The 19789-nt window shown below is 36.0% G+C and overlaps 1 protein-coding gene and 1 pseudogene across 5 annotated transcripts in view; one reads left to right on the top strand and one right to left on the bottom strand.

Moving 5' to 3' along the window:
* The window catches only part of SMARCAD1 (SNF2 related chromatin remodeling ATPase with DExD box 1), a gene marked incomplete at both ends in the record, with an annotated part of 109779 nt that overhangs the window by 22298 nt on the left and 67692 nt on the right, over window positions 1–19789 (top strand). For 3 of the 4 annotated variants that reach the window (XM_084234232.1, XM_084234230.1, XM_084234229.1), the window contains 3 exons: window positions 5262–5439; window positions 8060–8228; window positions 11845–11911. In XM_084234232.1, the coding sequence (XP_084090358.1) occupies window positions 5262–5439; window positions 8060–8228; window positions 11845–11911 (414 nt within the window). The remainder of the gene's footprint in view (window positions 1–5261; window positions 5440–8059; window positions 8229–11844; window positions 11912–19789) is intronic. The other variant, XM_084234231.1, reaches the window with a different exon arrangement.
* On the bottom strand, window positions 1614–5248 carry LOC311171204 (interleukin enhancer-binding factor 2-like; annotated as a pseudogene). Its single transcript has 2 exons — window positions 5239–5248; window positions 1614–2752 (listed from the first exon to the last, which is right to left on the bottom strand). The product of its transcript is annotated as an interleukin enhancer-binding factor 2-like (transcript).

Below are 19789 nucleotides of genomic sequence, written 5' to 3'. Positions count from 1 at the left end.
ATGACCAAGTTCATGAATCTATAGTTCTAATGTTAGTGGGAAAGGCTGTCCTGAGCTAATTCCATACAGGCTTTGTGGACTCCACCCCCCACTCCAGACCAAAGCCATCAGGACATTGGGAAAGACAAATACCATCACCATCAAAAGGAAGGTTGCTGGAACCTGAGGGTGGAGTTAAGCAGCCAGGTTTGGTATAAAACCAGACACGTGGGCCTTGGGGGGGGACCCTTTTAGGCTCTCCGCCAGTTCGCAGAGTGCCATTGGGTTTCGAGGTTGGCGGATCGGGTAGGACGCAGTTAAGATTTTATTTTCCTGTTTTTTCCCTGAGTTGTACATTTCCTCATTTCCCCTTCCATTGTAAATAAACCTTTTATTAACCTTTTGTGTGTGTATGCAGTGGAGTATTAATAAGTCCCTTTTAATTGCGCGGGTGAGGACCCACAGCCAGGCAACCCGTTTTATATCGGGGCTACCCTGTAACACTAATACTAATAGACTTTTATACCTCCAAGTAGTAGGTATTTAATAGACGCTTTGAAATGACTTTTCTTCATTTTGAATATTTTTTTTTAATATTTTATTTTATATAATTCTTACATCATTTTTCATCTTTGTACAATGTATGCATTTTCATTTTGGTTATATACCCCATACAGTTGCACCCACCCCCCTTATTTTGACTCTAGTTCTTCCTGCCCCTCCTTAATACCCCCACCCCAGTGTGTCTCTGGTTTATAGTTGCTTGTTGATTTTGATTATTACTTTGCATTGATTGGTCTTTTTCCTGGTCTCTTATTTAGGTTTTCTAAATTCCTGCTATGAATGAGACCATCCGGTGTTTTTCTTTTTCTTTCTGACTTATTTCGCTGAGCATGATCCCTTCTAGCTCCATCCATGTTGGCTGCAAACTGCATGTGTTTATCTTTTTTGATTGCTGAGTAATATTCCATTGTATATATATACCACATCTTCTTGATCCAGTCATCTATTTTTGGGCATTTGGGTTGTTTCCATATCTTATTGAACTTTAAAAAAAAAATAACAAAAAACAGACAAATCAAAACATTTTATTATACCTCTTTCAAAATAAAAGTGGACGCTATAGATACACTTCCTTTTGTTGGGCCTTGTTTCATTGTTCTTTGTGGATAGTGTCAGTTTTTTTGTTTTTAAAAATTTAAGGTTTGTGGCAAACACTGCATCAGCAAGTGTATTAGCGCCATTTTCTCAAAAGCATATGTTCACTTTGTGTCTGTGTCACATTTAATTAAGGTATGTATATGTTTATTATTACTATTTTGCCCTACTATGACGTACTTGCATAATTTTTCTTAGAAGAAGAGTGCCCAGACACTAACAATGCATAACATTTTAACAACAAACTAATGTTTGAGAGAGATTTCCAAAAACTGGGAATTTTAGGGTATTGTGAGAAATTGGTATCTTGCTTTGGCACAGATTGATGGCATATATCATTAATGGGAAACTTCTGGCAATTATGCTTATATCAGAACCCTCTGGAATGACACTTTCTTCTAAAGTTGGCTTTCCTTCCTGTCTTCTTGTCCTTGAGGAGTGCCATCACATAAAACTGGTAGCACTTACCTTAGGTTTTAGTCTTCCCCTTGATTAAGAAAGAGCGTGAAGAGGTCATCCCATGCTTTCCCTGCCTCTCCTTGACTTGATTCTTCTGTATTCTCCGCCTCTTACTGACTTTCCTTCTTCTCTTGCAACTTCTCTTAAGCCTTTTCTGAAGGTGTCACTATCATCCCATCCCACTATTTCAGAAGCAAGATATCTGGCATTACCCTCCTGGCCAAGGATCATCCTAAAGCCAATATAGGAGAGGATTCACATCAGTCTGAGTGGTGTAGCAGACCATATCCTATTATTCCAGTGTGATAATTCTGTATATTCTGCAGTTGCCACTTTCACAGGGGTCAGTGATGGTCATTGACCCTGGTAGAAGCAATCCTGCGAACGATGCCTGTATGCCATATTTTAGGAGCAAAAGCTCTGGTGGGATTATTCATCACAACATAGTGACCTAGTAAGGATCCAGGGTGTGAGAGGCTCAAAGCCAGGAAAACAAATTCTCAGGTCCTTCAGCAGTCTGGTAAGAATTTTAACTGTGGACTGAGAAGCATTTTCCTCAAACCAGCAGACATGCTGGATGACTGCTAAGGTACTCTGCAACACCTTAGTATCCTAAAGAAGGTCTGAGTTTAGTTTTCTAAGATTGGGTGGCACTGCTGTAATGAGAATCTTCACTGTAGTATCAGAATAGCTAGTCTAAAAGCCAGTTTCGTTGGTCAGCATGGTCAGAACTTCAGAAGGATTCTGTGCTCTTAGGATTTCCATGACTTTGTTCCCCAGGGCAGCTACAATTTTCAGAATCTTCAGGAATACCACTGTCAGCCACATTGTATTTTCTAGTTATCATTTCCTTTTCATAAGAGCCCACCTATTGAGCTTTTTGGGTTTGCACTTCAAATGTCCATGAAAGTACAAATTATCAATAATTTTTATTTTTGTCACCAGAGGAAGGGTAAAAGCCTACTCAGTAGAATTAGAAGCAAGGTCTGATTCTTCTTCAGTAAGGCCTTACTGAAGGAACTTTGATTAGGCACTGGCTTGACCCATCAGGGGAAGGCCATTTCACACATACAGAAATCAAGTAGGATATGGGGCACAAAGGGCCTGGATCCTCCTCCTAGACCTCTGAAACCAAAATGCCCACCACAGCCATGGCCTTATGTCACCCTTAAATCCCAAACAATGGAGGCTATAGCAATCTCCCTTTCACTACCTTTTTTTTTTTTTTTTTTTTTTAAGTAATGTTCTTAATAGGCTGCAGTGTAATATGTTTACACTGTACTTTTTGGGAAACCAAAAAAATTGATGTGACTTGCTCTGTTGTAATGGTCTGGAACCAAATCCACTATATTTTGTTGAGGTGTTCCTATGTTATTAAGCTGTTCAACTGATAATGCATTAGCTTTCTGTCAAGTCTTTAATACAGTAAAGATCTAAATTCTTAGTTTTAGGTATGATTTTTGATATATCAACACTTCGTAAAAGCAGAGTCCATAGTATCTTTATACTTATTTTTACAGAAGTATATGCTAGGTATGTGGTAGGGCACATCACCTGCATTTGTGTAAGTACACTCTTTGTACTATATGTACACATAGAGGAAAAGTTGACTAGCAATACACTTTTCAGAATATATCTCCAGTTACCAAATGAGGCATCCTTACAGTGTCACTAAGACTTCATTGTAGGAAGTAAAGAAATGTCTTTGTTTTAGTACCCTCCAGGAGAATGGTAATTATGTAGGCCTTGGCGATGTTCACAAGTCTAATAATAATGGTTGTAATTGTTTTTGACAGTTAATGGGGAAGGCTAAGAGTTTTAAAGTATGAAGATTTAGACTTTTGAACTTGGATTTCAGATCCGCTACTTTCTCCTATTTGACTTTGGACATGTTTCTTTCTCTAAATAAATAAAATGGTTATAAAATTTATGCTCTTGGGATTATTATAAGGATTGAGTTTGTGTTTCACTTGAGGACATGTTAGTGACCTTGGAAGTAGTTAATAGTAACTTGTTTTTTAAATATCTTTGAAGTAAAAATTCATCTGGTAATTGCTACTTGAAATGTAGTCACTGAATTAAGGTACTGAACACTTTTACTTTAATTTGAATTAAGTCTTCCTTGAAAAAAAAATATGTATGTGTGTATGCATATATGGGAGAATGGTGGTTTTACTGGTAAAGGGGAGAATAATTTTGAAACTCAGCCTTTGGAAGGAAGAGACCTTGGTGGAATAATTTATTCACCTCTTTTGGACAGACAAATGCTCTTAACTTCATTAGTTTGCAAGGACCACTATAGCAAAGTACCACATACTAGATGGACTGAATATTTTCTCACAGTTTTAGAGGCTAGATCTCGGAGACCAAGGCATTGACAGTTTTGACTGTTTTTGAGGCTTTTCTCCTTGACTTACAGATCTCCTTGCTATGTCCTTAATGTAACCTTTCCACACACACATATCCTTGGTGTCACTTAAAAGACATCAATCATAATAGATTAAGGCACTACCCTTAATTGCTTCATTTCAACTTAATTACCTTTTGAAGGTCCTATCTCCAAGTATGTTCCATTCTGAGGTACTAGAGGTTGGAACTTAATTCATCATACAGATTTTGGAGGATACATAATTAGCCCATAACACTAGCATTTATGTAAGAGCTAATGCTTATTGAGTATTGATTATATGCCAGTTATGTAACTAAATTATTTTTTTTTTAAAGATTTATTTATTTATACAAGAACAAGGGTACAGGCTAGATTCACAGGAGAGTGAGAGGATTCACCAGAGACAGAGCGGGGAACAGAACAGGCAGACTGATGAAATACACTACTGAGGGGAGCAGCAGGGAGCAGCGGGCAGCAGGAGAGGTCTGCGTGCCATGTGGGACCCTTGCCCAGTGGCCGGGGATCGAATCGGTGCAGCAGAGGCTGCAGGCAGCTTCACAACCCAGTGCTCAACCACTGCGCCACCAGGGAGGCCCCATCATCTGATTTTTATATGCGTATTAGCCCTGTGATTATTAGCATTCTACTTTACAAGTAAGGACATTGAGATAAGTAACTTTGCTTAAGAGACCAGATTGAAATTCAAGTCTTTTGGGTTCTAGTTCCCATGTTCTTTTTTTAGATAAGAACTGGGTACTGGGACTCCCTGGTGGCGCAGCGGTTGAGCGCTGGGTTGCAGAGCTGCCCGCAGCCTCTGCAGCTCCGGTTCGATCCCCGGCTGCTCCCCAGCCACTGGAGGAGGGTCCTGCATGTTGCGCAGACCTCTCCTGCCGCCCGCTGCTCCCATCAGCAGTGTACTTTGGTCCTTCTGCTTGTTCTGCTCCCCGCTCTGGCTCTGGTGAATTCTCTCACCCTCCCGTGTTCCTGACTTTACCCAGTGCTTGTATAAATAAATAAATAAATCTTTAAAAAAAAAAAAAACTGGGTACTTCTAGGAAATAAAAGTATAGGGAAAGACTCTGTTGCAGTTTCCAGTAGGATTGTTTTAGTAAGCATCTTGTGAAATAGAAAGAAGGTAATTTAATATTATTTTATTAAAGTGGTTGGAAATACTAGCTTTAGAATGGAAACACTGGTTAAAAATTTTAGCACATGATTGTAATTATCAAAAACCAATTTTATTTTCAAGTCACTCAGAATCATTTTCCCTTTGCAGAAGATTCTAGTGTTCCAGAAGTTCCAGAAAATGAAAGAAAAACAAGCATATCCTATTTCAAGAATCAAAGAGGAATACAGTATATTGATTTGTCATCTGATAGTGAAGATATTGTCTCCCCAAATTGCTCCAGTACAGTTCAAGAGAAAAATTTCAACAAAGACACAGTGATTATAGTGTAAGTTACCTAATAGATTCATTATATTCATATGTGTAACAGATTTTTTTTAGAATATTTTACTTTAAAAAGGTGACTTTCCCTTTTTTTTTTCCTTTTCTTTTTAATGACTAAATCCTGGTCGTTTTTCCCTGACTTAGAGATATTTAAAGGCACTATTTGTGTGTATCTGGTAACAGTGATTTTCAATAGAAAGGTTTGGTGAGAGCATTACTTTTTTTTGGGGGGGGGGCCTCCATATATAGGGAGATTATTTTAACTCCTTTTATAATCTGTAACTCTTAATGATTTGTTCTTGGCTCCAGGAGTCAAATTGTTGAAGCATATTTCTTAGGCACATTCTGTGAACTAGGATGGAGCTTATATTCTACAGGTAGAAAGACAATAAGCAAAATACTCAGTATGTTAAATATTATAGGAGGGGATATACAGAGTTTTGGGGTAGGGTTATGATTTCTAAAGAGCAGAGCTGGAAAAGGTTTCATTAAGATGATGATACTTGAGAAATGATCTGGAGGAAGTAAGAAAGTGAACGATAAGGATGTTGAAAGAGTTTTTAGACATTGATCCTGAAGTGATGTTATGCCTAGTGTTTTTGAAGAAAGTGGGAAGCAAATGATAACAGAGTGAAAGATTTGAGGTCATAAGTTTAAGAATGGAGTAGAAGAGTGCTTAATCAAGTCCATAAGCTATTTGGCTTTTATTCTGAATGAGATAGGAAGGCAATGGAGTATACTAAACAGAGCAGTAATTTGATTTACATGTTTAAAGGGTCTTTGAGGATGTAGTGAAGTAGTAGTGGAAATTTGGATAATATTAATGCAATAACCCATGTAAGAAATGATGGAGGCTTAGACCAGTCTAATTTAGAAGTGGTTTAGATTTTTTGTTTGTTCTGTTATTGTTATTAACTGAAGATTTTAAAGTAAGTTACAGACATTCCATCTTTTCCCCCCTTACTGCTTATTTATACATTCTCCTTCCTCCCCCCCCCAAAATAATACTGTTATCAATGAATAGTTCTGTAATTGTTACCTAATTCCCCATTTATATTCAGACTTTATAGCTGGTTTTTGAAAGTAGGATCTAAACAAGGAATTCAGATGTTAGTATTCTTAACTCTCTGGGTGTTAAACAGTCCACTTCCCTCCTCTCCTCTTGAGGATTTTCTTACTAAGGGGCCAAGTCTTTCCTCAGACAAAAATAGATTTTTCTATTTTTCCTTTATGCTGGTATCATTTCTTTTATTACCACTTTTATTTCCTGTAAACTGAACATAAACTCCAAGGCATGATTAGATTTGTGACCAGCAAGGATACTTACTACATCAAGAGGTACATGCGTTTTTCCCAATGAATGGCTTCTATTATGTAAGAAACTTTGGAAGGGGTTATCCAAGGCAGGAATTGTAAAGGATTGTAGCCTCAATGTTTTCATTCTCCATGAATTAAGAGGCAAAATCAGGTAGATAGGTGAACTCAGTGAGACAGTGAGAATTAAGAGTTGAGTACATCAGGAAGGAGAGGTCTGATTGTAATGGAAAAAGAAACACGTGGTCACCTTCAAATATTGAAGGACAGGTATGGAGACAAAAGAAGAGATATATTTTACCTTGTTTCTTAGAGCAGTTTCACAGAGCGAGGTTCAAGAAGTGAACCTAGAAGTCTGATAAAATACATGCTTCTGCAATTTGGGAATCTGTCTTTAATTGTGTTCAGGGTATTGATATACATATACACGTCCAGTGTCATAACAAGTACAACTGAATTAGCGTGAATAGATACAGAGAAGTTACCAAAATACAGATAATACATATGTATCTTAGAGTGCTGTCCACAGCAAAGCCACTTTACACTAGGGATATAATTAACTGTATTCGAACCTTGCTTTCTTTTTCTTTATGACTTACAACTATTTCTTATATTTCTACATTCTGATCTCCAGAATGTCTACCATGGTAAACAGACAAAATTTCAAAATAATTTTTTTTTTTGTTTGGGAGACAGATGAGTAAAATTTGGTCCCAAATATCTTTTTATATGGATAAATATATAAACAGAAATGGAATGAGACTTAATTGTTGTCGAACAAAGTTTCATATGGAATAAATGTTCCCTGTCTGCTTAAGACATGTTTTATTCCTGGCAAATTCTGATATTGAATAGGACCATTCCAGTTTTAACACTTAGGTTCTGGTCACCCTGGAAGGTCATGAAATTTCTCTTATCTTTGTATTAGCATATTGTTTGTAATTTTTCAGGAGCAACATGACAGTGCTCATCTATATGCAGAGTATAGGTGATAAAAGAGTAAGAAAGAGATGATGAGCTGCAGTAAATGTGCATATATCTTAAAAGCCATGAATTTTGGTTTTCTTTTCCATCCCAGCACAGGTAATTTGAGAATCTTTCAGAGTATTCTGCTATGGGAATTTAAATTTACATACACAACCATACTGAAAGGAAAAGTTGTATTCATCTCTGACAGGTATAGATTACATTTTACTATTGAACAGAACAGTAGATGTGTTGGATTGCATATACACACGTACAGCAATACTGATTATAATATTAGCAAAACAATTAAAATACTGTTTTTATTCCTTTAACAATATTTTTAGTTCTGAACCATCTGAAGATGAAGAGTCCCAAGGCCTTCCTGCCATGGCAGGTAGAAATAATGATATTTCAGAATTGGAAGACCTTTCAGAATTGGAAGACCTTAAAGATGCTAAACTTCAGACCTTGAAAGAACTTTTTCCACAAAGAAGTGACAGTGATTTACTTAAGGTTATACCCTTTTATAGTAATTGGCTATTGTAACTGTAATGATGATTAAAATCTGTTCTGTATCCAGTGCTATATTTAGTGGATAATAAGTTTTTCAAAATATGTTTGAAGATAATTAATAGCTTTCTTGTAATAATACAGGGAATAACACTATTTCCCTCAGTAGCTCATATAGTTTGTGATTTTTTTGTGCTTGAACATGGTTCTAAATGAGCAACTTCTTCCTCCATCTTCCGCTTAGTCTTGGAAATATTAGGAGGCTTATATTTTTCATAATAACAAGGGGCTCCTGGGCTTTCCTGGTGGCACAGGCGGTTGAGCGCCGCACTGTGAAGCTGTCCTCAGCCTCTGCAGCACGGGTTCGATCCCTGCCGGCCTGGGAGAAACCCACATGGCACAGCAGACCTCTCCTGGCTCGCCCGCTGCTCCCCTCAGCAATGTATTTCGTCAATCTGCCTGTTCTGTTCCCCACTCTGTCTCTGGTGAATCCTCTCACTCTCCCGCACATGTGGCCTATACCCCGGTTCTTGTATAAATAAATAAATCTTTAAAAAAAAAAATAACAAGGGGCTCCTATTGAACTTTATTGCTGTGGCACCAAAGATGCTAAACCCCCTACAAATTGAGGACAGTGCTGCATAGCATAAGATTTCTACTAAAAAAAGTTTTCCTTTTAATAGCACCCTTACTGAGAAATAGTTATGGAACTATGGATATAAGTGACTGTAGTTGGGCTGTAGTAGGTATCTCTACTTTTTTATTTTATTTTATATTTTTTTTGTATAGAAGAACTGGGGTGTAGGCCAGATGTGCGGGGGGTGAGAGGATCCACAGAGACAGAGTGGGGAGCAGACAGGTGTATTTACTGAAATACACTGCTAAGGGGAGAGGCGGGTGAAACAGGAGAGGTCTGCTGCATCCTATGAGGGTTAGCTCCCTAACCAAAGATCAAACTCAGGCCAGTAGTGGTGGTAGTGCTGAGTTTAACACCTAGGCCATGAGGAAGGCCCTGTAGTAGTTATCTCTTGATATAAGAATAAAAATTCAATTTAGCATTAGGTTGAGAATAATTCTCTGAAGATTAGTAGTTTATCCCTAGCTCTGCTTCTTATTAGTTAAATGATCTTAGGAGAATCATTTAATTGCAAGTACATGGTTTTTTCACCTTTGTATATATCACCACCATTTCCATCACAATTCTCCCCTAATCTAAGGCTAGAAGATACCATATCTGTATGATGGCAGGTAACTGAAAGTAAGGGGCACAGGCATGCCATTTAGTATTAGCGTTTTTTTAAAGGGTGTAGTTACTCCTTAGTCCAACAGGATATGCTCATATGTTATCAGTTAACCCATTTTTATAAGATTTTTCAAATAAAACAAAAAATCTAAGTATTTAATGTTGATCATCAATTTAATAGTATTAGTAAATGCTATCATTTTTATGCCATAAAGAATCACATATTTAAAGTGTATAATTTTGTGGATTTTGGTATATTTACAGAGTTGTACAATTAATACCATAATTTTTGAATATCTTAATTATTCAAATATAAATCTTATACCCATTAACAATCACTCCTTAGGGCTTCCCCTGGTGGCGCAGCAATTGAGCGCTGGGCTGCAAAGCTGCCCACAGCCTCTGCTGCACCAGTTCCATCCCCGGCCACCAGCGAGGGTCCCACATGGCACGACAGACCTCTCCTGCCTGCCGCCCTCCCGCTGCTCCCCTCAGCAATGTATTTTGTCAGTGTGCCTGTTCTGGTCCCTGCTCGGACTCTGGTGAGTTCTCTCACCCTCCCGAACTTCTGACTGTACCCAGTGCTGGTATAAATAAATACATAAATCTTAAAAAAAATAAAAAATTAAAAAATCCAAAACAAAATAACAATCACTCCTCATTTCTCTCCCTTAGCCCTATGCATCCACTGATCTCTGTCTTTATGGATTTGCTTGTTCTGGATATTTCATATAAAAGGGATCATAATACTATATTAACCTAGCACTAGATGGGGGAGGTTCACCATGTTGTGTTAAGTGCTTCATTTCTTTTTATGGTGTCTAACTATGAAAGACAAAAACAAAACTAATATTTAGGCCAAACAAAGCATGTCTGAATTCAGGATGCTTCTGGACCAGCTAGTTTGAACTCTTCAGTGTAGATTAAATTGTTCCTATTCGTTATTTTTAACTTTCATCTTTTTTTTTCCCCAGGTCCTTTTGATACCTTTTTATTATTAGCTAAACTAGACTTTAGTGTTTTGGGACTGCATTTTCCCCTAACAGGGTTATTTATCTCCAGATGTGATTTTATTGCCTTAGTGGAAGAAGGAAAATGTATCTACTCACAACTACAGGGGCCACTTACTAGTGTTGGAAAGTTTCCAATAGAATAATCATGATAGGATATAAAAATTCAACCAAAAGGAATAAACTTCACTTTAAAAATATTTCAGCTTGATTGCCAGGTTTTTTGTTTGTTTTTAAAGATTTATTTTATTTATTTATTTATACAAACAAAAACTGGGGTCTAGACTAGAGGTGGAGGGTGTGAGGGGATTCACCAGAGACAGAGTGGAGAGCAGAACAGGCAGACTGACTAAAATACACTGCTGAGGGGAGCAGTGGACTAGACAGGAGAGGTCTGTTGTGCCCTGTGAATTAGCTCCCTGGCTGGGGAAATCAAACTCATGCCCTCAGGCGATAGCTTGATGATGCTGAGACTTTAACCCCTGCACCACCAGGGGGGGGCAATTGATTGCCAGGTTTTCATGTAAAAGAAAATTTTTATCATGTAGACACATTTTAGAAATAGTTTCCTCTAATTTTATGATTATAGTGAAAAAATAGGACTGATACACATAATTTGTATTTCTGTTACATTAATTAGAATCTTGAAATACTGGTAATTTTAGCATACCACTCACTTTAAGCAGAGCTCTCTTGAAATAATCTGTATTGCAAGTGATCCTCATCACTTCAAGAGATTTAAAAGTGTTGTTTATAAAATACAAAGCCTTTTAGACCCATATAAAAATTCACAAAGTTTTAAAACATAAACTTAGTCCTGAACTTACTAAGAATTTGCTTTGGGGGTTTTGAAAATGGAAAGGAACTTACAGGATATCCGAGTGTCCGAGAATCAGACACCTAGTTTAAAAGAAAGCATCCTGATTTGAAAACTATTTAATGGAATAGCTTATAAAATAAAGGTCTTTTTAGAACAAGTAACTCATTCTAAATATGGGAATCTGAAACCCAAATGTTACAGGACAGTATAAAAATGGTACATTGAAACTTAATTATGTAAGTTTCTTATATATAGGTGTTCTGGAACAAATTTAAGCAGTTCAGAAATACAGTAAGAATCAAGAGTCCTTGATACTACTCCTCTTATTATTAGATTTTTAAAAAGGACTACAGAATTGCGGTATAAGATAATGCTTAGGTAACTTTGAACTTTATAGATAAGTCAGGTTTTCAGAAACCTATTTAATAAAGCTTGTTACTAGTAATAGTATATATTGAATATTTAATGTATTCTTAAATATTTTGTTAATTTTTTAAAATAATTCTTAAAGTGTTACTTTTAAAATTGTCTTTTTCTTATTGTTAGTTGATTGACTCAACAAGTACTATGGATGGAGCGATTGCTGCTGCCTTGCTGATGTTCGGTGATGCAGGTATGCCTGATTTTGTTTCAAGCTGTGTTGATTTATTAGCTATATAATACAAATATCTTCTCATTGTAAATATGCTCTATAATTTACCAGCATTTTCGTACATTCTTACAGGAACTTTATGAGGTAACCATTTTTTTCTAGAGGAGGAGATTGAAGCTTAAGAAGGTTAAGTGATTTACTCTGAGGGCTTATAGCTACATGGGAACCAAATTTGCCAAGTTGATTTCTATCCCGCTCCACCCTGTCCCTCCCAAAAAAGGGGGGGCAAGTTTTCATTGATAATTTTGCTTGTTTTTCACAGATCAAATATCTAACAGTGAAGTCTTAGAAGGTATATTTTCATACTTTTTAAGTGTCCTTTCTGTTTTTACTGTAGTTTTAGTTATAGGTAAGCAAATTTGAGTCAGTAGGAGTATACTTTTTTGAAAAATATCCTACCTGCTAATAGCTTCTTTTATTTACACCATATTCCAGACTTGAATACAAAAATAAATGCTATTGAAATAGTGTGCTGTATACCAAGTACCTCCTTCTTTGTTTTTTTTTTTAAGCTTTTTTTTTTTTTTTTAGAGGCATTTTTTTTTTTAATTTATTTTATTTGTTTGTTTGTTTTTTTGTTTATACATGCACTGGGTACAGTCAGAATCGAGGGAGGGTGAGAGAATTCACCAGAGCCAGAGCGGGAAGCAGAGCAGGCAGAAGGACCGAAGTACACTGCTGAGGGGAGCAGCGGGCGGCAGGAGAGGTCTGCGCACCATGTGGGACCCTCCTCCGGTGGCCGGGGAGCAGCCGGGGATCGAACCGGCACTGCAGAGGCTGTGGGCAGCTTCGCAACCCAGCGCTCAACCTCTGCGCCACCGGGGAGGCCCCTTTGTTTTTGTTTTAGTAAATGCGGCTTACATTTTTTTTTTTCTGGCTTGTACATGCCAAATAAGTAAACCTGTAATCACATTAACAAAAAAGTATTTAAAGGACTGAAAGGAAACTGACATTTCATTAACTACTATTAAATTTGCTTTGTGTCATTCTCATCTTTTCCCATGCTTGTACATACCAGGCAGTATACTCAAACATTACTTTATGATATGAAATAATAGTATTGGTTTGCATTTAAAAAAATTGATGATTTATTATAGGTAGGTCATCATTACTATCATTTTTAACTAATTTTTAGAAAAATTACTCCATAATCTGTGAATACTCAAAGGATTAGTTACTAACTTATATTAACATTTATTTTTCCATTATTTCATTTTGTAGTACTACAGTGAAAAGTCTTATAAGTAAATCTTTGTTATTTATGTAGGCTAAATTTCGAATTACTATGCTAAGTCAAAGGGTATGTACATTTTAAAATTTAGCATTTCTGTGTTACTTTTTAAATGTGCCATTTTATAATTTCATCAACACTGTGTGAATAGGTGTCCATTAACCAAACTGGTTTGTTTTCTTAGCTTTTTAAATTTTTTTTGAAACTTTAAATTATATTCAACTTTAAATTATATACACCAACACAATAGTGTATTGTGTTCCCACAGACCCATACCTCTCTGCAATTATATCCTTATTTTATCCTCAGAGACCATTAGGTCCCCTGGCCCTTTTGCTCCCCACTTATTACCCTCTACTGCTATAACTTCAACTCTGCTTTCATATATTTAGGATTGGTTTTGGTTAACTTTTTTCTGTTATTTTGTTCTTGTTTCATTATAGTCCAGATCTGGGTAAAATCATCCAATATTTGTCTTTCTCCTGCTGATTTATTTGACTTAGTGTCCATATTGTAAATGCAAGAATTAATTTTTTTTAATAGTCCATTGTCTGTGTATGCTTCTGATAGTTCTTAATCCACCTATCTGTCTTTGGGCATATAGTTTACTTCCATAACATGGCTGTTGTAAATACTGCTTCAGTAAACAAATGAATGCAAACACCCTTTGATATGGTGTTTTAGATTCTTCAAGTAGATGCCAAGGAATGAGAGATCATATAGTAAATCTTTTTAATATTTGGAGAAAACTCCATACTGTTTTCCAAAGGAGCTGGACCAATTTACATTCCTCCCAACAGTGTAAAAGGCTTCATTTTTCTCCACATCCTCTATTACACTTGTTCTTTCTGGTCTTGATATGGCCCATTCTCACAGATGTTAGGTGGTATCTCATTGTGGTTTTGATTTGCATTTCCCTGATGATAAATGATGGTGAGCGTAATTTCATATGCCTGTTAGGTCATCTGTGTATGTCTTATTTGGAGAAGTTTCTATTTTTCTCTTCTACCCAATTTGTTTATATTTGAATTTTTGTTTTCTTGTTGACTTATATGAGTTATTTGTAGATCTTAGATATTAGCCCCTTGTCGGATTTTGATGTGCAGATATTTTCTCCCATTCAGTAATGTGCCTTTTGATTTTAACGATAATTTCTTACACTGTGCAGAAGCTATTCAGTTTGATATACTACAAGTTGTTTATTGTTTTTTTTTTTTAGTTCCCTTGTTGTTGGAGTCATGAGTCAAAGACTTTCCTGAAACCAGTGTCATGGAGTGTTTCACCTATTTTTCTTCTATGTATATTGTGGTTTTTTGTTGCATACAAGTCTTTGATATGAGATATGATACGAGATACATATTTTTGCATGTGATTGTCTAGTTTTCCCAGTGCCATTTGTTGAAGAGACTTTCCTTTCTCCAAAGTATATTGTTGGCTCATTTGTTGTAGAATAACTGTCCATATATGTGTGGGAGATTTTTTCTCTTCTCTCTATTCCATTGCTTTGGGTGTTTGTTTTATCCCAATATCATACTACTTTGATTACTACAATTTTGTAGTGTGGCTTGAAGTCTGGGAATATGATGCCACCTCCTATTTTTCTGTTTTTTTTGCCAGAGGAGCTGGGAGGGTGTCAGGCATGTTTTTTCTATTCTGGGTCTTTTGTCGTTACATATGAATTCCAGTAATGTTGGTTCTTTGTCTTGGAAGAATGCCATTAAAACTTTGATAGGGAATTACATTGGACATGTATATTGTTTTGGGTAAGATGGCCATTTTAACAATGTTAATGCTTCCAATCCATGAGCAGGGATGATCTTTCAATTTCTTTATATCATTTTATTTCTTTAAATCACCTACATTTAACAGTGTCTTAAAGATTTCATTGAATAGGCCCTTCACCTGCTTTGTTAAATTTACTATTATGATTTTAATATAATTTTTGATGTTATGGTTAGAACAGTTGTTTTCTTGATTTCTTTGTTTTTAGAGTTATTTGGTTGCATATAAAAATGCAGCTGATTTTTTTTAGATTGGTATTTAACCTGCAGTCTGTTGTACTGATATGTTTCTAGTAGTTTTTTAGTGGCGTCCTTGCATTTTTTGTATATATTATCATGTCACCTGTAAATAGTGATAGTTTTACTTCTTTCCCAATTTGATTCCTCTTAATAGCCTTTTTTGGCTTGGTTGCTCTAGCTAGGACTTATAATATTATGTTGAATAAATTGTAGTAAAAGTGGACTTTGTCTTAAACCTGAACTTAGAGGGAATACTTTCAGTATTCCACAATTGCTTAATATGTTAGCTGTGGGTTTGACATATATAGACTTTTATCATGTTAAAGTATGTTTCTTCTATCACCATTTTTTTAATTTTTATAAGTGGATGTTGAATACTATCAAATGTTTTCTCTACATCTATTTATGATCATATGAATTTTATCTTGTTGATGTAATGAATTAAATAGATTGATTTTCAAATATTCAATCATCTTTATGTCCATGGAATAAATTCCACTTGGTCATAGTATATGATATTTTTCATGCATTGTTTATTTTTGTTTCTAAGATTTTGTTGAGAATGTTTGCTTCTATGTTCATCAGGTACATTGGTCTAATTTTGTGTGTGTGAGATCCTTTTCTGCTTTTGTGTCAGAGTAATGACACATAATGTCATTACACATAATGACAGAATAATGTTGGCCTCATAATATATGTTTGGAAGCATATCCTTTTCCTTAATTTTATACAAGAGTTTGAGAAAGATAGGTTATAGTTTGAAGGTTTGGTAGAGGAAGAAACCCTCTAGGCAGGCCTGGGCTTTTATTTTTGTGGGAGATTTTTATTTAGGGTTTCAGTTTCCTTGGTTGTAATTGGTTTTTCAGATTTTTTATTTGCTAATAAAAAGAGATGAAAATATCCTCAACAAAATCTTAGCAAGTGGAATTCAACAACGCATTAAAAGAATCATACTTCATAACCAAATTGGATTGAGAGACACAAGGGTGGTTCAAATTCCAAAATTCAATCAATATAGTTCACCTGTTCAGTAAAAGGGTCATAAAATACTTATGACCATTATCAGTAGATGCTGAGAAAGCATTTCATAAGATAAAACTATCAATTTATGATTAAAAAACCCTCACAAAAGGCATGGAGCATGCCTCAGCATAATAAATATCATACATGATAAACCCACAGTTTATCATTTTCAGTGGTAAAAAACCAAAAGCTTATCCACTAAGATCTAAAACAAAGCAAGGCTGTTCTCTTTCACTGCTACTCTTCAACATGGTATTGGAAGTACTCTCTAGAGCATTTAAGCTAGAGAAGAATACAAGAGGAATCCATTATTTGGAAAGAACTTTTTGCAGGTCACATAAAAGTATACTTAGAAAATCCTAAATATCCTGCTAAAAATGACTAGAACCAAAAAACCATTCAGCAAAGGAGCAGGTTACTTTATCAGTATATAGAAATCAGCTGTGTTCTTTAGAGAAAGCATGAGCTAAAACCATAAGAAATTAAGGGAAAAATCCTATTTATAATCTCACCAAAAAGAAATGAACACCTAGGTGTGTATTTAACAATAGAGGTGAAAAGGACCTTACAGTGAAAATGTTGTTAAAAGAAGCAGAACACATAAAGAAATGGAAAGATATTACCTGCTTATAGATTGAAAGAATTAACATTCTGAAATGACCATCTTACTCAAAACAGTGTATAAGTTCAGTGCAATCCCTATTAAAATTTCAATGATATTCTTCCAAGAAATAGAATAAATATTAAAGAAATTCACATACAACTACAAAAGACCCTTAATTGTCAATCATCTTGACAATAAAGAGGAAAATGGCAGTATCATATCACACTTCCATCTTCAAATTATGCTCCAAACCTATAGGCAAAACAGTATGGTAATGGAGCAAAGACAGACATACCTGCCATTATTAAGAGCCAGAAAACACAGCTATATGAACAGTTCATGTTAGACAAAACTTCCAAGAATATATATTGGGGAAAGGAAAGCCTCTTCAGTAAATGGTGTTGAAAAATTGGAAAGACGCATGCAGAAAAAATGAAAACAGGTCACTATTTCACACAGTCCATAAAAATTAAATGAAAGTAGATAAGACTTGGATTTAAGACCTAAAGCCATAAAATACATAGAAAAGACTCCGTAACATATGCTTCAGAGATGTCTCTATGGATTCATCTCCAATGGCAAGGAAAATTAAACAATATAAACAGTTGGGACTACCTCAAACTAAAAAGTTTTGTATAGTGAAAGAGACAGAATCCAAAATGAAGAGACACCCTTTTGAGTGTGAGAAACTATTTGCACACCATACATCCTAAAAGGGACTGACAGCTAAGATCTACAGAGAACTCATAACTCAATTAAAACAAAACAGCCCAATCAAAAAATATGCAGAAGAGCTAAATATCTCTTGTCCAAAGAAAACATACATATGGCCAATATCAACATGCCTGTATGCTAATCATCACATACCAGGTCATTGCAGATCAAAACCACCTATGAGAATGACGCATATCAAAAGGACCAATCAAGTGTTGGTGAAAATGTGGAGAAAAAGGAACTTTTTTTCTCTGTTTATAGGAATGTAGACTGTTGCAGCACCTATGGAAAGCAGTATCCAGGTTCGTCACAAATATTAAAAATGGGGGCCTTCCTGTGGCGCTGCGGGTTGAGCTCAGTGCTGTGAAGCTGTTCACAGCCTCCGCAGTGCGGGTTCGATTCCCGGCCGGCCAGGGAGATTTCCACATGGCGCAGCAGACCTCTCCTGTCTTGCCTGCTGCTCCCCTCAGCAGTGCTTTCAGTCTGTCTGCCTGTTCTGCTCCCCACTCTGTCTGTGGTGAATCCTCTCACCCTCCCACGCCTCTGGCCTATACCCCAGCTATTGTATAAATAAAAAAAAAAAAAATCTTAAAAAAAAATCTTAAAAATGGGTCTGTCACATGATCCAGCAGTTCCTTTCCAAAGTATCTAACTGAAAAATACAAAAAGACTTAATTTGAAGGGAAATAAGGAGTCCTTTGTTCATTACAGCACTGATCACCACAATCAAGTTACAGAAATAACCAAAGTGATGAAAAATCAGTGAGTGAATTAGGAAGATGTGGTATATGTACACAATGGAATACTACTCTGCTATTAAAAAGATAAACTTTTTCCATATACAGCAGCATGGATTGAAGTGGAGTGAATTATGCTATGCGAAGGAGAGATACTGCATGGTCTTAGTTATAGGTACAATATAATGAAACAAAACAAGATCATTTAAAAACAATTCATTACAAATCCTAGAAATCTGTAAAATTGAGGCTACCAGAGGTGGAGAGAAGGAAGGGGGAAAGGCAAGAATATAGTAGTGGACTATGCTGAAATACTGTAGGTGATTTGTTGGTAGGTGTGGTGATTACCTAAAGGGGAAGATCCTATACCTCTAAAATATACAGTCAAAATTGCAAATCAGTGTTACGACAGTAAAATTATTGTAAAAAATTCTGGCAAGCTTTGGAAACAGAATAGAACAAATGGAGGATCAACAGCGACATTGAAGAAAATAATGCTAAAAGGAACCAGTTAGAATGATGAAGGGAAATAAGAAAAAGCCATAAAGAAATATTTTATTTCTTTTTATTTTAGATGTTGATAATAAAAATAATTAGTTTTAGGGGTTTTTTGGTCCTAAGCTGCGCGCGCATGTGTGTGTGTGTGTGTGTGTGTGTGTGTATATACGTATATATATTTTTTACATTATTTTTCATTTTTGCACAATGTATGCATTTTCTTCTTGGTTATAGTCCCCATACAATTCCCACACCCCTTATTTTGATCCTACTCCCTCCTCCCCACATCTGTAGTGTGTCCTGGTTTATAGTTGCTTGTTGATTTTGATTTTTACTAAAGTAAAAATAAGTAGTTTTAATGTTTTCCCTGCATTTGAGTACACTGTCCTGTGCAGTTGTGCCAATACATTCTCATGTGAAGTGTGCTATTTTGGGGCTCATTATGAACCAACTGAGTTTCATAACAAAGGTGATAATAATGATAATTCCATAGAATAATTTAAATTTTTATAGACCCTTTGGATAACATTCTTCACCCAAATCTTGAGGCTTGGTTCCTTATTACTCTTTCTGCATGTATAAGCTAGAACTCTAGTACTTTGAGATGGTAGTGAGTCTTTTAGTTATTGCTACATATAAGCCATCCCCAAATATAATGGCTTTAAACAAAGATCAGCAAACCGTGACCCATACACCAATTTATTTCCTTTCATTTTTTAAATAAGTTTTATTAGAACACAGCTGCACCCAACCACTGTGTGTTCTCTGTGACTGCTTTTGCACTGTAATGGCAGAGTTGAATGGTAACAGACACACATGGCCCACAAAACTTAAAATATTTACTGCTTGGCCCTTTACAGAAAAAAATGTGCTCACTACTGTTTTAAAATGAGAACCATTTATTACTCCCGTGTGTCTATGCATCCTCTAGGAGAGTCTGCTGATCTTGGTCAGACTCAGCTGATGTTGGCTGGGCTCATGTGCCCACAGTCAGATGGAGGCTGGCTGCAC

The sequence above is a fragment of the Talpa europaea genome (genome assembly GCF_964194135.1).
Source record: "Talpa europaea genome assembly, chromosome: 5".
Taxonomy (NCBI): Eukaryota; Metazoa; Chordata; class Mammalia; order Eulipotyphla; family Talpidae; genus Talpa; species Talpa europaea.
This window is presented reverse-complemented; position numbering and strand designations above follow the sequence as displayed.